The 17,589-nt window shown below is 34.7% G+C and overlaps 1 protein-coding gene across 8 annotated transcripts in view; it reads right to left on the reverse strand.

Moving 5' to 3' along the window:
* LOC128234267 (uncharacterized) overlaps positions 1-17,589 on the reverse strand; it is a 108,354-nt gene that overhangs the window by 51,298 nt on the left and 39,467 nt on the right. For 5 of the 8 annotated variants that reach the window (XM_052948402.1, XM_052948401.1, XM_052948400.1 and 2 more), the window contains exons 28-48: positions 17,464-17,511; positions 17,012-17,183; positions 16,290-16,443; positions 15,796-15,956; positions 14,863-15,033; positions 14,553-14,570; positions 10,504-10,581; positions 10,084-10,215; positions 9,741-9,876; positions 8,954-9,097; positions 8,000-8,151; positions 7,596-7,797; positions 7,035-7,303; positions 6,301-6,445; positions 5,388-5,519; positions 4,699-4,903; positions 3,940-4,054; positions 3,330-3,473; positions 2,142-2,601; positions 1,576-1,680; positions 683-697 (exon numbers count right to left, since the gene is read on the reverse strand). In XM_052948402.1, coding sequence (XP_052804362.1) covers positions 683-697; positions 1,576-1,680; positions 2,142-2,601; positions 3,330-3,473; positions 3,940-4,054; positions 4,699-4,903; positions 5,388-5,519; positions 6,301-6,445; positions 7,035-7,303; positions 7,596-7,797; positions 8,000-8,151; positions 8,954-9,097; positions 9,741-9,876; positions 10,084-10,215; positions 10,504-10,581; positions 14,553-14,570; positions 14,863-15,033; positions 15,796-15,956; positions 16,290-16,443; positions 17,012-17,183; positions 17,464-17,511 — 3,158 coding nt within the window. The remainder of the gene's footprint in view (positions 1-682; positions 698-1,575; positions 1,681-2,141; positions 2,602-3,329; positions 3,474-3,939; positions 4,055-4,698; positions 4,904-5,387; positions 5,520-6,300; positions 6,446-7,034; positions 7,304-7,595; positions 7,798-7,999; positions 8,152-8,953; positions 9,098-9,740; positions 9,877-10,083; positions 10,216-10,503; positions 10,582-14,552; positions 14,571-14,862; positions 15,034-15,795; positions 15,957-16,289; positions 16,444-17,011; positions 17,184-17,463; positions 17,512-17,589) is intronic. The other 3 variants (XM_052948403.1, XM_052948397.1, XM_052948399.1) reach the window with 2 other exon arrangements.

The raw sequence follows: 17,589 nt of genomic DNA on the forward strand, positions 1-17,589 counted from the left end.
ATCCTAATGATTTGTCACTCTTTATTTCGTCTTTAAAAAAAAAGAGTGCATTATACAAAACATGAGCGAGTCCCTTCAACATAACGTAGTACTGCCATATGGGATATATTGAAACATTAACGTATACATAATTGTTTACAAAACATTAAGGTTCATGATTATAATTAGGGACAAAAAACATTATACAACATTAATAATGAACTCAGTGGTGTTAAGGAACATTGAATATGTGATTACAGTCAGAACATTGGAGTGACATTAGCAAAATGAATAACACAATGTGAGATTATAGCACATTTAAATACACAGATAACAATTATATCTAAATCTTTCCTGAAACAGTATATTATATCTATCCCAAGATTTTTTAGGGTATTTTTTATTGTTTTCTTTACTCTTGTGAGTAACAATTTCCACCAAAGAAAGGTGATATCTCTCAAGTTATGTACCAGTCATCTCCACTTTACTTCAATCTAGCATTTTTTAATCCGTATTTTAATAACATGCATCAATTTACCCATATATATGTTCATAGCAACAATCGTCAAATTTTCAGTATTTTAAAGACGTTTATGTAATAATTGCTGATGATAGGACACATAACTAAAAGAAACATCACAAACTTTTCTTGGTGAACCAGTCAACTGGAAGAAACAGGTAATAAAGAAGAAAACTAGTTTACCAGTCCATGCATTCTCTGTAGAAACAATGGTTAATCATGTCAATAATACTCTACATAAACTATATAGTTATGCTGTAAAATAGTCACATAAAATAGTATGAGTATAATCATAGTTATTTAGTTATTAAAGAAGAATTGTCCTAATAGAGAAATATTCTAAATACATGCAGTTAAATATGATAATTTACAAAAGTTGAGAAAAAATTATCGAAATGAAGGGAAAGAACAGTTATCATTTGGAAAAGTTATGATAGGGCAATTACTAAAACCCTGGGCCAGCATTCACACAACCGTACTCTTCGTTCACACAATGTTTTTTATTGTTTTAAGCAATTCTTTTATATGTTTAATTTATAAAGGCAAACATTTGATCGTTTACTTCTTAATGATGAAGAAATATCTTAAGTTTTAAATGTTGCTTTTACAGTCAATTTAATTATGTATATATGCCGTACACAAACAATGCTGTACATGAAATTTGTACGCTCATTAATAAACAGATAATATAATTAATTAAATTTGCATTTTTGTACATAATTTATATAATTATGCATTATTGTACATTTTAATAGAATATAATAATATTCAAAAAATAAATTCTGATGAAAAAACTTAGTGAACAACACGGTGTATGGCAGCCCAGGTTTAACTATTGGCATTATCATTAAGCTGTCAGAAAACTGAGGTATAATTGAGATTTAGGCAGAATGAAAATTCTTTTTAATATTCTTTCAATGTATATAAAATCTAAAGCTACATAAAAAAATAGCAAAACAAACAAATTTAAGGACTTTTAAGAACTAATATCTAGTAAATTTTTGGGAACTAAATATAAAAGCATTTCATTTATTTCTGACTATATCAACTACATGTGTATCAAAAGATGAACGTACCGAGAGCTAGGTTTTCTGTGATGAACGTGTTGGTACCCAGCAGTTTACAGGATAGTTCCCTCAGACACATGGTCTTCTCAGCAAGCTCAGAACCATTGATAAACCCTGCGCGAATCAAGTTCCAATATATTTTTTAACAACTTACGAACACTTCTGGATAATAAAAAATTGCTATGGTTGCATCAAAGGAATGTTTAATTTTATTTTTTTTCTTCTTTGGTTAAAACAACTACAACATTTCTCTTATATGACCTTATGACCTGGGACCATTTCAATATAATTCTTATCCTTATCCTCAGAAATGCCTCACTGAATCAATTGACCCCATTGGCCACTTATTTTTACAGTCCAATCAAAAGATTTGGACGCTAATCTTAAAATTTAGTTAAATCTTAGGTTGTTAGAATACAGCCCCCCCCCCCCCGAAATTTTGAAGGGATTTATAACCATTTAGAATTCTAAGTGAACCAATCCCAAAGCATTCATTATAATCTGAAAATTGAAGGAAAACCATTCAGTAATAGTTGTCAAAATTAAGATTATTTTAAATGAAAGGTTGTTCTCACCTTGACTGAAGAGCATGACCTCCAGACAGAGTTTCAGGTCTGGCCTGGCCACTGAGATGACCCTAAACTGTCTCATTACATAGTCTGGTAGAGTTGCTGTCACTGCTGGGAATATCAGCAGTTTGTCCGGGTTGGTTGCCTTCACGGGCATACAACTGTCAACAAAGGCAAAACACCCCCCTGTGGGGTTGAGTTGAATATCGTCCGATTGTAACTGCACAACTGCCTTGCCAGCCCGTAGAGCCTCTAGGACTGTGGACATCAGCTGAGCAAACACACTTAGGACGGATGGGTTTAAGCAGTTGAGGTTATTGAATGCTATCCAGCAGCCTGTCGATGCCATTCCACGGAATATGTCCTGTAGGCCACAGTAATCCATGGATTTGGTACAGTTGAACTTGTAAATGGCATGGCCGAAACTGTAACTCAACTCCTGAACAAGCTCAAACTTTCCACTGTCCTGAAAAGGATTTTTAAGTGAATGTGTTAACATTCTTTGATTAAAAAAGAATAAATATGGTCTCAATAATAAACTTCTAATATGATAGATCATACAGTCACATATTTGTCATAATTAACAATGATTGCCTATTATTATGTTTTTATTACACAATTACTACAGGCTTTTGTCTCACTTGTGATCCCTAATACAAATATGCACATATGTATATCTCTATAACATATCCCCGTTTCTTTGGCATTTGTTTTGCTGCTAAATGACATGCTATAATTAAAACAGTTTGACTTCCTGTCTATGATTTTTTCTTTTACCTATGAAGGCGTTATGCCAAAACATTAAGATATAACAAAAAAATGAAAAACAGAACATGTTTGTGTGATATTTTATATTTGATTTTTTAAATATCATCAAATTTCTTATTAAAATATTTATAGATATGACTCAGGTATACATATATTATACAAGGAACATTAACGGACAACTAGTAATGTCATTAGCCTATTTTTCTCTTTTCCCAGACAAAATAACTTATACTGCCCCAACAACCCCAGTTCCTGAAATTATACAGGAGTGCTTCAGTGTTCGAGAATATTATCAATCACGAGGGTAGTGGTGCCACTTTGGTTCTCATGAGCTGAAAAATCAGTGTTACACTGAAACAAACAATTATCCAATCTATATTTGCCTTACTAAATACCAACAACTAGATATCACTAGATAATACTTACAATGGGTCCTACACACATGGTGCCCATGTATGCATTGATGGCCTGGGTGAGAGCCACAAACGACCTCTCTGTCTGGGGTGTGATCACCTCACGCGGGCTTGAGCCCAGGTACTCGTAACCATACTCCATGTTGACATCCAAGGTCTGAAAGGAGTTTGGTTTAAAAAAACTTTTTAAAAATGCTTTAATTAAGATATTGGATATTTGATAGCATACAAATTGATATTGATTAAGAGAAAGTCTTGATAGGCAAATCTTATTTAACCTTGATTGGCAGATTTAAGTAATGTATTTCAAAACTCTAATTGTTCTTTAATTTTAGACAGCCTTGTGTCTTAATTCCCTATTTCTAATAAAAAAAAATTCCCACTAACCTGTCTGTAACATAGACCAGTCATAGAAGTAAGACTCTTGAATGAACAAGCTCAAAGCTTACAATCGTGCTTTGGTACGAAATTGTCAACAAGCCCTTCAATAAAAGTGCAAAATTTAAACAAGCCCAAAAAGTATTTTACCAGTCCAGTGCTTGCAGGCTTGTGCTAATTTAGAGCACTGTTTGCCCGTAGACTGTAAGTCCCAACAATAATTGTAAGTCCCTACAATGACATACCTTGACAGTTACTGCCTTGTTGTCCTTATTGAACTTGTACTGTAGATGGGAGCGCCACTCCAGGCTGTTGATGGGGGATGGTGAATCAAGGGTGAGCAGTCTTGCTACATAGTCCCTGGAAACAGAAGGTAGCAAGAGTTTTTGAGAATTTTTATTTTTATTTTCAGTAACAGCAACCTCAAAATGTACTCAAGGACTAAAATTGTAAAACAACTTATCTAATGTGAGCTAAGATTACAAGAGAAATTGCGCTAAAAACTCAATACAGTGACATGACTTCTGTATATATGCCCTTATAAATACATCAAATTCTCGGCTGGGTGTGTCTGGAGAGCCATAACAGGCTACAGTTTGTGAGGGGAAAACATGACACAATACTGCTGAATATTATATATATTTTGCCTCCCTTGACGGGAACAGTGCACCTTGTCAAGTAAAGACAACACTGTCGACAGAGAGTGTTTGTTGAGGATTAATGAGATGCAATGTTCCTCTATTCATTTTACTATACCAACAAATTGTTGGGAACCTCGCCATTATCGTCTAAAAGCGGCTTAATGGCACAGATGAAACAGTAGAAGGTAAACCCCATATCACAAGGTACTATGACATCAGCGGGTAAAAGTGCGCAAGCGAGTATCAGTACGGGAAAACAATGAAAATTGTTACCTGCTAAAGTTTACTATACATTGTATAGGAAATAAAAGGAGTGAGGTATAATAATGAAGTTTCAAACATTTATATGCTTCTCAAATTTACCTGAGGTGAGCCAGGAGTGCCAGTAGGCAGGACAGTTTGTGTATCTGTGAAGGGAACAGCATGAGTCTCATCTCAGTTGTCTCCAGTTTCGCAACCTCCTGCGCGATCTTAGCCTCTTCCTCCTCGTCCTTCTTCATCGGGGGCAGTGACATGGCGGCCAAGTTCATGGTGTCTATTGGTTCCATAGTGGTAGGCTCCACCAGGGCTGTGAAGAGAAAGGTAGTTTATATATAAATAAAGTTTTTATCAATAGGCTTAAAATATGTTTTTGTAGTCCTAAATTGTGCTATATTCATCCTTGGGCCATAATTACGAACAGTCTCAAGTTTGAGTTCAGACTCAAGTGGCAAAACAGCAAATCTTCTTTTCCTTTAACTTTCCTTCTAGTTGAGTTATGATGATATTTGCCTATTTTTATTAATGTTTGAAATTGTCTGATTGTTTGCATTTATTTTTGACACGAATGGAATGAAGATGATTTTTTGTAATTTGATAAAAGTACTTTTCTGGGTCTGAGTCTAGACTAGAGACTGTTTGTGAACCTTTATGTTCATACAGCAAAGTAGTCGACCAGCAAACCAGTGACTTCTTCATAATAATATGAATAATTAAAACAGCCAGATACATTAGACACAAAACAAAAAGTTCAAACTACAAACTAGTCTAGAAGCAAACCAGTGATTATTTACATTGGTCTAATGGCCCGTCCTCCTCTGGTATGGGTGAGTGGGTGGTGTCCATGCCAGTGATGTCAAACATAGAGCCCTTCCTTGAGGCCCCCAGGGACGGTGCATTACTGCTCCTTACCCCGGTACCTGCACCTGTCAGATGGAGAATTATCATCTTTAGATGCCAATTGACAACAGCTAATTCTCCAACCATATTAGAATTACAGTAGAAATACAGACACAAAATAAACGCTAAAGCCCCCAACTCTGTACCTTGAACTTGACTATACCAGGTTTGGCACATAGCCTTAATGAAAAGAACATTTGATATCCATTAGGGTGCGTAGGAAATATGAAATTGACATGAACATATTATTACAAAATGATTCTTTGCTACGTCTAAATATTTCAAACAAGTTCACAACTAGTTACCTGCTTGTAGGTGTGTATCATCCAGTAGCTCCATTGCCTAGTCTTTGGCTTTTTTGTTCTTTTCTACCCAGCCTTAACCCCCATCCCTCCCTCTCCCTGAACATTCCACACATTATAACACACTTTTACCAGCTAATGACGTTGTATCATCCAGCGGCTCTGACTCTCAATCCTTGGCTTTCTCGTTCTTTACTCCCTCCACTACTCCCCCACCCCCTGAATATTCAACACAATATAACACACTTTTACCTGCTAAAGAGTTGGTATCATCCAGCAGTTCCGACTCTCCATCCTTGGCTTTCTCCTTCATTACTCCCCCACTTCTCCCCCATCCCCCTTCACCACCCCCTGAATATTCAACACTTTTACCTGCTAGGGAGTTTGTATCATCCAGCAGTTCCGACTCTCCATCCCTGGATTTCTCATTCTTTACTCCCCCAATTCTCCCCCTAACCCCTTCACCACTCCCCTGAATATTCAACACAATATCACACACTATTACCTGCTAGAGAGTTTGTATCATCCAGCAGTTCCGACTCTCCATCCCTGTGTTTCTTTTTCTTCTCCTTCTTCTCTTTCTCTCCTTCAATCCCTTTCAACAGAACGGTTGTGGCTGATATACTGTCATTGATCTTCTTGAGAACATTCTAAAATGATCAGTAGAACATAAAGCTATATGTCTGGTTAACAAATGAGTTCACAAAGAATTCAATCACAAAGTTATTTGAGAAGCTACGCTGTGTTGAGCCTTAAATTTGTGATATGATCAGCTTAACTAAGCCACTTCTATTTATAAAGTGATATGATCAGCTTAACTGAGCCATTTCTATTTTTAAAGTTATATGATCAACTTAACTGAGCCATTTCTATTTTTAAAGTGATATAATCAGCTTAACTGAGCCACTTCTATTTATAAAGTGATATGATCAACTTAAATGTGCCAGTTCTATTTGTAAAGTGATATGATAAGCTTACTGTTTGGTTTGTTATTAGAATCATTACAATGACGGAAATCTTAAACAAGTAAATGTTGTGATTGTAACTTATTTATTGACCTATGTACTTATTTATTCATGATGCCATGAAAACAAAGGAATACCGATCCCCATACAGACTATTCTATCCTGTGAATGTTACATGAAACATAACCATATTTATGCTTTTTTCATAACATAGCAGCACTTGTAAACAAGAGAGACACAAATGTATGAATTTTCATCCCTAAGTTGAGTCTACCTTCAGTGCATCATCCTTGCCCTCGCCAAACTCCACGAGCGCTGTTTCCACCTGTTCCAGCATCTGCACATGTGTCGCAAGGTACACGATCTCTGTTACGTGATCCAGTGTCCATGAACTTTTGGGGTCATCATTCCCATCAGAGAATATCTGTTCCGTCACTGATTGTGGTCTGCTCCCCTCCTTGCGTTCTTTGGCCTTTGGTTGACCTCTGCCATCCAGACTTCCTGCAAGACTGCCAGCAAGGCTGCCCGCTCTGCTGCTCCGTCCTTATATAAAACAGTTCATCTTTAAAATAACATTTTTTCAAGTCCAACACGTAAGTTTATGTAATTGACTTTTGTAACTTTTTAAGCAAAAAAATATATTTTTAAACATTTGTATAATCAGCCTTTTTCCTAATTTAATGCTGTTATACAAATGATTTCTATATTTTCTATCAATTCTTGAGAAGATAAATCTTGGTATGCATATAAAATAGATATTAGAAACATTTCTTAGTATTAGTTAAATCAAATTCATATATCCTGCTCTTGTCAAAAATGAGTCTAGCAATCACACCTTTCTCCTTAGTCTTAGTAGCAGAGTGGCTCTCCTTCACAGGGACTGTAACTTTACGCGAGCCTGCACTCCTGATCTGACGAGTTTTGGGCGCAGGTTTCTCCGTGCCCATTGCTGTGGCCATCTGGAACTGTAGCGCCCCCTTCAGGCCAGCCAGGAAACTGGTCAGCCATGTCTCTATCTGCCCATCACATGACACAGACTGGAAGATAAATCGGCAAACATCAAACTTTGTCCCTTAATTCCTTGAAACTTTTCTTCTGGCCATAAACATCAAGCATTACACGAGTATGATCATTTTGCCTTTAAATGACCAATATAAGTAAGAGAAGACTTCAGAGATTGGTGAATCACATTGAAAGCTGATAAGCCCAGAAGGCTTCAAACAAATGACTTATTCTTACTGTTTGGAAGTCTAGCCTCTCCCCCAGGTTGCTATGTACGCCGGTGATGACAAAGTTACACTTGTCACTGTCTTCTGTCTCCTCGTAGATGAGACTGCCAATGTTCTCAAACAGCTTGTTGATGTACATGTTCACTTGACTCAGGTCATAACCTGGGAAATTGAAAGGGGGTTTTATTTTCTGATCATCAACGCTAAACCATGTTATACAGGCTGTATAAAGGTTTACAAAGCTCTCTTAATTGAATCAGAACAATATTTACAGCCTAAGATATCTTAAAAATAACAATACCAGTTTTAAGACAGAAATTCATTTTCAAGTAAAACAATGCATCTGTGTCACACGATCTGTGTGCAACTAATTTATCTATAATCTGAACCAAGGTTACTGGCAGTATAAATGTATATCAAAATTTGTAATAACTATGCTCATTTAACATTTTATAAATGGAAATGACCAATACATCATAAAATTATTGTAACCTTTATGTAATTTAGTAGAATTTTAACATTTGCTCAGTCCTTTGTATAGGTGAAACTTGATGTTCATATTGTATAACACGCAAGAAGTTATGATGTCATTGTTTATTTCATTATTGCGCTCAGATTTGATTAGCACGACCTCATTTAACCAATGATATATTTATTATGACGTTACAAAAATCAGCTATTCGTTCATACAAATGTAAGTTGTCAATTACACTTATTTAATAAATACTAAATTGCAGATTATACTGCTAATTTTGGATAGTAATAAATAAAAAATTTAAAATGTATTGATCCCATTTTTCTTGCCTATCGACTGTATGAATGCAGTAGGGCAAGCGAGCAAATGACCAAAAAGCGCTAGTGCGCCTCATGGAGTTCACTCATGTGCCCTACTGTGTTCATACATCATAAACACAAATACAAATGCGATCAATCCTTAATTATCACTATATGTGATTAAACTCACCATTGCAGACAATGTGCAACACATCCTCCATAGACAGGAAGTAGAATCTCGGGAAAATCTGTCTACGTCTCTCAAGATGGTTCAGAAGTGACTTGCGACAGTGTTCCAAACTATGGTTTGTGTGCTCCAAAATGGTCAGGATGTCTAAAATAGGGAGTTTTAACGGTTATTTAAGCTTGACAATATCAGATGAATCAAACTCATTGTCTTCATACTACCCAGGTCTGACAATCTGTTTTTGGAAAAAAATATTAAAATTTCAGATGGTCACAATTTAATAGTTGTCTGTAACCTTCCATATTTGACCTCATTTTAGTTTCAAAAATTTTTAGTGCGCAAGAGATTATTTCAAAATGTTAAAATTTGTTTGTCCTCAAACCGTCTGGCCTACCCTCCTGTTGTATCAATATGTCGTATCCTATTAGAGATTGACTTTTTGACCGCCCATTTCACGTTTTCTTGTCCGAGTTTGCTAACATGCATTTAAATAAAAAATCAGGCATAGGATATATATCAGATTTATTCAATCAGTTTCCTTTAAAACTTTCAAACCCTTTAAAAGGAGAAAATTACACAATTTGTACCAAAACAATAGGATTATTAGGTAATGAACCTGTTATAAGGGATTTAAGATTTTATTAGAAACTGGGGCCAGGAATGAATTAAATAACAGTGAACTAATAATTGAATTGGCAGTAAACTGCTAACTGACAATAAATGCAATGAGTATATTCTTATCCTATATTTTAATACATGTTTGTACATTATAGAATGACAGGTTGCTTACTTTTCCTTGAGCAACATTGCAGGACATTAGGGTTCTTCTCCGTTGCTCTCATCAGCAATCGGACGTCCCTGTTGGCCACCGCAAACCTGTTGGCATCGTGGGGCAGGGCTGTACGCACATCCGCACTTGAGTACACCTTGAATTATCATACACTCTATATATCGGAATTCAACACTTAACATCTACAAATTACACAGAAATCTTTAGACCAAATTCCACTTTAAGCATTAAAATCTTAAAATAAAGTTCTGTGATGCCAGCTAAGAAAACTTGCAAACCATATGTTCCATGTGTAAGCATTAGTTGTAATACTGCTAAAATATCATTTTAGATGTAAGTTAACCTCTTCCAGTTCCACCCATTTCTCCTGGACCTCCAACCATGTGGAAAGGACAGCCTCAATCGTCTGTAGTCTCTTCTGCCATTTCACCACTTCATCCAAAAATGAGCCAGCTGCACTGTTGCTCTGCATTGCCTAGTGAAAAATAACATTAAAAATTAATGTATTTTGTTTACATATGACAAGCCAATTTTGTCTGTCTAGCATATTTTCTTTGAGTCATTTGTCTGCTAGACTTGCAACGAATGGAAGATCTGTTGAAATTGAAGTCCATGGATGTGTTAACCTGATAGGTATTATTACATACATAATCAATTTTGATTGGAAACTTATATCCAATTGAATTTGAATACAAGCAAATAAGCCAATAAAAAAGCTAGCTTGATTGTTAAATCATGAAAGTTGAAGTATCTTGGCTATTACCTGTAGAGCAACCTGGTGGCCTTCAAGCTCCTCAAAGATGGGATCTGTGTTGGCCAGAAGCATGTGGTGACCAGACTCCTGGAGACAGGGGAATATGATGTTGTGTTTGTTTTTAGACTCATTTACCCAATATACAAACGGATAACATAAATATATATGTCAAGAGATAAGACACTTATGACATTCTGAGACAAAAAATCAATCCAAGTATAAAGTGACAGTTTATTTCTTGAAAGATTCTGCCTATACTGAAAAAATGGGGCCAGAATGATAATGAATGGCCTTAACGGAAAATATCACTACAGGGAATAAGGACAGTCTCGATGATAAGCTGTGTTTCACCAATCACTGATATAAATATTTGAGGCCCTAATAGTTAATTGATCAATGGTCACAGCTCATTGACAATGACTTTTAAATAATTGAATCTAAAACAGATTATATCAGGGCCTCAAACAGTGTGCTACAATAATGATCATGGAGTTTTCATCCAAATAGAACGAAAACAAATCACTTTCAAATAAGCATCAATTCTAATTCATTTTGCTCATAAGACTTGAAAGTGACTAAATTTTACTCTTTTTTGATTTGAAGTTCAAAAGCTAGCAAACTCAGTACCACACTGCGCATGAACAATTTACCTAAATTTAAGGTGTATGAACAATTAACCTAAATTTACGGTGTATGAACCATTTACCTAAATTTACGGTGTATGAACAATTAACCTAAATTTACGGTGTATGAACAATTTACCTAAATTTACGGTGTATGAACAATTTACCTAAATTTACGGTGTATGAACAATTTACCTACATTTACGGTGTATGAACAATTAACCTACATTTACGGTGTATGGACAATTTACCTAAATTTACGGTGTATGGACAATTTACCTAAATTTACGGTGTATGGACAATTTACCTAAATTTACGGTGTATGGACAATTTACCTAAATTTACGGTGTATGAACCATTTACCTACATTTACGGTGTATGAACAATTAACCTAAATTTACGGTGTATGAACAATTTACCTAAATTTACGGTGTATGAACAATTTACCTACATTTACGGTGTATGAACAATTAACCTACATTTACGGTGTATGAACAATTTACCTAAATTTACGGTGTATGAACAATTTACCTACATTTACGGTGTATGAACAATTAACCTACATTTACGGTGTATGAACAATTTACCTAAATTTACGGTGTATGGACAATTTACCTACATTTACGGTGTATGGACAATTTACCTAAATTTACGGTGTATGAACAATTTACCTAAATTTACGGTGTATGAACAATTTACCTAAATTTACGGTGTATGAACAATTAACCTACATTTACGGTGTATGAACAATTTACCTAAATTTACGGTGTATGGACAATTTACCTAAATTTACGGTGTATGGACAATTTACCTACATTTACGGTGTATGGACAATTTACCTACATTTACGGTGTATGGACAATTTACCTACATTTACGGTGTATGGACAATTTACCTAAATTTACGGTGTATGGACAATTTACCTAAATTTACGGTGTATGGACAATTTACCTAAATTTACGGTGTATGGACAATTTACCTAAATTTACGGTGTATGGACAATTTACCTAAATTTACGGTGTATGGACAATTTACCTAAATTTACGGTGTATGAACAATTTACCTAAATTTACTGCATATAACCAATTTACCTATATTTATTGGATATGAACAATTTACCTTTATTACCGGTGCATGAACAATTTACCTATATTTACTGCATATAACCAATTTACCTATATTTATTGGACATGGACAATTTACCTATATTACCGGTGCATGAACAATTTACCTATATTTACTGCGTATGAACAATTAACTTATATTAACTGCCTATGAACACTTTACCCCTTACCCTAACCCTATGAACAATTTACCTATATTTAAAGCCCATGAACTATTTACCTATAGTTATTGGCCATGAACAGTTTCCCTTTTTTTCTGTGTATGAACAATTTACCTATATTTACTGCATACGAACAATTTACATATGTTTACTGTTCATGAAATATTTACCTAAATCATTACCGTGCATTAACAGTTAACCGGTATTTACTGCTGATGAACAATTAACCTATATTTACTGCTGATGAACAATTAACATATATTTACTGCTGATGAACAATTAACATATATTTACTGCTGATGAACAATTAACCTATATTTACTGCTGATGAACAATTAACATATATTTACTGCTGATGAACAATTAACATATATTTACTGCTGATGATCAATTAACATATATTTACTGCTGATGAACAATTAACCTATATTTTTAATGCTTGATATGAACATTTTGTAGTCTTTTAGGTGTCTCTAAAATTGGGCCATATATTTGATGCAATATGAAATGATAGTAAGATAATGATTTAATATGAAAAAATAAAATCTGAAGAAGTATCTATGTTTAAAAAAAAGGAGACATTTGCACGGACAGCAATGAAATCTTCTGGTTTTCTTACCAAAAGAGCAAGAACAATTCTGAATACATGTATTGTTAGTGTCAGTGAAATTCATTATTATTATAGATTATTAAAGATAGTAGATAGTCAATTTCATGTTTCTAAAATGACCATTGTAGCAACATTATACTTTTAATTTGACCATGGTAGCAAAACAATATTTTCCAAATGACTGTGGTAGGAAAACCATATTTTCCAGATGACCATGGTAGCAATACTATATTTTCAAAATGACCATGGCTGAAATACTACATTTTTTAATTGACCATGGTGGCAATACTGTACATTCAAAATGACCATGGCTAAAATACTACATTTTTTAATTGACCATCGTGGCAATACTGTATGTTCAAAATGACCATGGTAGCAATGATATACATTTTTTTAAATAACCATGGTAGCAATACTATATATTCTAAATGACCATAGTAGCAAAACCATATTTTCCAAATGACCATGGCAGCAATACCATATTTTTTTTTAAATGACCATAGTAGCAATACTGAGTTTTTAAAATGACCATGGTAGCAATACTTTAGTTTTTAATTAACCATGGTAGCAATACCATATTTTCTAAATGACCATAGTAACAATAACATATTTTTTAAATGACCATGGCAGCAATACCATATTTTCTAAATGACCATGGTAGCCATACCATATATTCTAAATGACCATGGTAGCAATACCATATTTTCTAAATGACCATGGTAGCCATACCATATATTCTAAATGACCATGGTAGCAATACCATATTTTCTAAATGACCATGGTAGCAATACCATATTTTCTAAATGACCATGGTAGCAATACCATATTTTCCAAATGACCATGGTAGCAATACCATATTTTCTAAATGACCATGGTAGCAATACCATATTTTCTAAATGACCATGGTAGCAATACCATATTTTCTAAATGACCATGGTAGCAATACCATATTTTCTAAATGACCATGGTAGCAATACCATATTTTCCAAATGACCATGGTAGCAATATTATATTTTCTGAATGACCATGGTAGCATTAATTTATTTATTAAAAAATAACCATGGTAGAAATAAGAAAATTTAAAATGACCATGGTAGCAATAATATATTTTCATAATGAACATGGTAGCCATACCATTTTTTTAAATTGACCATGGTAGCAATACCATATTTTCAAATGGACCATGGTAACAATGATATATTTTCTAAATGACCATGGTAGCAATATCATTTATTAACAGTGAAAGACAGTGAGCAATGTTTTAGCAATGTTGAGTATTCAGGAAATCATTTATGCAAACAAAAAGGGGCACAGGCCGTTTAATGTAATATCCTTTTAATGTGCAAAAAATCAGAAATATTTTGTTGAAAAAAAAAAAAAAAAATTTGATTATGAGAAAGAAAATCCTTTTTGAAGAATAAGGAATGTTACAGGATGATAAAGACATTACAGATGTATAGCATATTAAGTATTGACTGTAATCATATTCTGTGCAAAATCCAAAAATACAAACTGCAATAATTCTGTGAGATGTTTTTACCTGTAGCAAAAACCTTGCCTGCAAATAAGAGCAAAAGTGCTGCATATATTACAATTAACAAGATTAGAGGTAAAGGTCAAAAAAATAATATGGAGTTAAGATGTCAAGGTCATACATACCCAAGTTCAAAATATCAGACACATCTTGGTTAATCTTACGAGGTTGTGATAATACGGCATACTAATACAACAACAGAAATGCTAAATAATTGTTACTAAATATCCACACTAAATCAACAATGAACAAACTAATACTAACAATCAAGCATGTTGAAGAAAGACATCAAATACTGAAATGAGTTTACACTTACATCCCCTAGATTAAGCAGGGAAGCCGGAAGTGATGCCATACTGCTCCTCTTGTTTTTACTGTGAGAGCTCTGGTTGGAAACTCGACTGGTTGTGCGGGCCTGGCTACGACTGGGCGCGGCCTTGTGACCTTGACCGTCAGCCTCACTCTGGGATATTTCACTTTGATTGTCCTGTATGGTGGGAATAGAGACATAAATACATGTTTATACAAATGACAGAATCCAAAAGCCATTTGTTGTGTACGCCTGATTTTTGTTGACATAGGCTTATGACCATAACCTTCACTTTACTAAGGTGTATCTCACATAGATGCAATGACTAGACTCTCAAAAATGGCATGAGAATCTACAGATATACAACTAGTTTTAATGGCACATTCTCTTTTTTAACTATTAAAAATGCGTACCGGTATGTGTTTATATTTTTATAAATAGAGAAATTTATTGCTAGTTGCATAAGGCCTGTTGAACTCATATTAACCTTCTGACTGATAGCGAAATATATCAACAAAACGCATAACTTTGTTCAAAAGTAGGTCCAACAACCTTCAGAACATAAACATTTGAATGTTTGTAAGTTTTGATGCAATGTTGACAAATTCTGCCCAAATTGCAAATTGTGTGTATATATTTTTCATAAAACCTGAACGCAAACAAGTGTCACCAAGGTGTAGTGGATATAGTCACCACATAAAGGTGACCTGGGTTCGAGCCCTGCTGCCAGCGGAATTTTCTTTAAATCTTGATTTTCTAATTTTCTTCTTTGTGAATACCTTTTTTTTTTTTTTATTTCATGTTCTAACTTATCACACCGATAGATTTTTAAAAACATTGAGATATATTTATTTTTTATTACATCAAAATTGCAGCTTAAGGGCCTAAAGCTTTTTTTTTTATATGGATATGAACACGGAATAATAACAAATGCCTCACATGCACAGTGGTGTCCCCAGAATTCTCCAACTTGCTGCGTATGTGGACCTGGAACATGAATATCTTGCTCAGCCAGACTTCCTCATACGTTTTCAGGGACTGCTCAATGGACAGGTCCTTCACTGCTCGCTGGACGATTGCACGAACATCATCAACATGCTCTGTAAAAAGAGGGGACATAAGAATTTCCCTTTAAAGTCAAATAATTCAAAATAAAACTTACAACAATGTTTTTTACTATAGAGTGTATTCGGATTTTAAGTGATTTTTTTCAATTTCCTTGAACAAAGATGTCAAAAACTAGATACATGGTAAACTCCCTTATGTAGAAACTCTTTGTGATAAAATTATGATAGTGTGTGTAGCAAACAGGGGTCAAAGTGTCCTGGATTTGGTTAAAAGGCAGAACCAATACCAAAATGTCATATGAGCACATACTATATGATTCAGAACAATGTCACAAGTTGTAAAAAAGTATAATTTAGGCAACTTACGCTGAAGGCCAAGACTAAGCAGTTCCCCAAGAGTCATCCTCTTGAGTGTATCATTATCAATCTGGAAAACTCCTCCCGTCACACGAACCAGCTGTTTCCAGTGGCGTGTCCTCATTGCTGGATTGCTCAGATCATCAATAAGGGGCAGGCAGGCCTGGGAAAAGGAGTAAATATTCTGAGAATCGAAATTGTAATTGTTATACTTATGTCCAAAATAACAATAAATGGCAACCTGTGGCAAGGACAGGACAGTTATTGGATTACAGTCGAAGCCCGTTGGCTCTATATTCCAGGGACCGGCCAAAATATTTTGAGCCATAGGAATATCCAGCCAAGAAGTAATGCTTACAAAGAGTTAATCAAAATTTGTCCTTTACATCCAGTTCGAGTCAACCAGGAAATCGAGCCAAGCGATATTGAGCCAAGAGGTTTTGACTGTACTATAAATTATCATGCAGCCAAAACTAATATACGATGTGAAAATATCCTTCTGTAATGTCAGTTCCATCTGAAGCTACTTGCTTCTACTTACCTTAATTAGCTTATCAGGAATTTAGTGCTGTAAGACAATCTCTTACCCACATATTTGTTCATGATGATCTTGTACAGCCCCTTGTTAATGTCCCAGGTAAAAACATTATCAAGCAGAGCTGCTCACTCACACTAAATAAACAAAGTAATTTATTATATATACCTCATACAAGATTATGCACTCAACCTACCTGTATATTGGTGATGCTCTCGTGCAGCCCCATGTATATATCCCAAGTAAATACATCCTCCGGTAGTGCTCGTACGATCTCCAACTGCTTGTTTGTCTCTTCCCGCAGAAACTTGGTATTCATCTTCTGCCAGCGATGGCGCTTCCACTCCTCCTGTTGGTCGTCAATCACTCTGAGAATTAAAGAAATATAGATTATCTACAGCTAATTCAATGTTTGTCTCATTGTGCAAAAATTGTTCATACGCTTCGTCAGTCACTCTTGGGGCAAAAAACAAACAGGCATATAAATCTACACAATCTCAAACTTGATGGTGTAAGATTTCTTTAAAGAAAAAAACAACTTACATTGCTCTGCAGTTGTTATGGTTAAAAGAGAAATTGTTTATAGTTCTGAATGCTTAATACAGAAAAAAAAAATTAAATGCCTTTTATTTGAATAACATGCATTACCTGACAGTTTCCCAGACTTGCTTGAGGTTGTTCAGCTCATGGCGGCACCTGAAAAAGTTGGATAAGTTTTAGATAATTTTTCAGAAATTAACTACTACTGTTTGCAAATAAATTAAGCAAACTGTA

Source organism: Mya arenaria, chromosome 5 (assembly GCF_026914265.1).
Source record: "Mya arenaria isolate MELC-2E11 chromosome 5, ASM2691426v1".
Lineage (NCBI taxonomy): Eukaryota > Metazoa > Mollusca > Bivalvia > Myida > Myidae > Mya > Mya arenaria.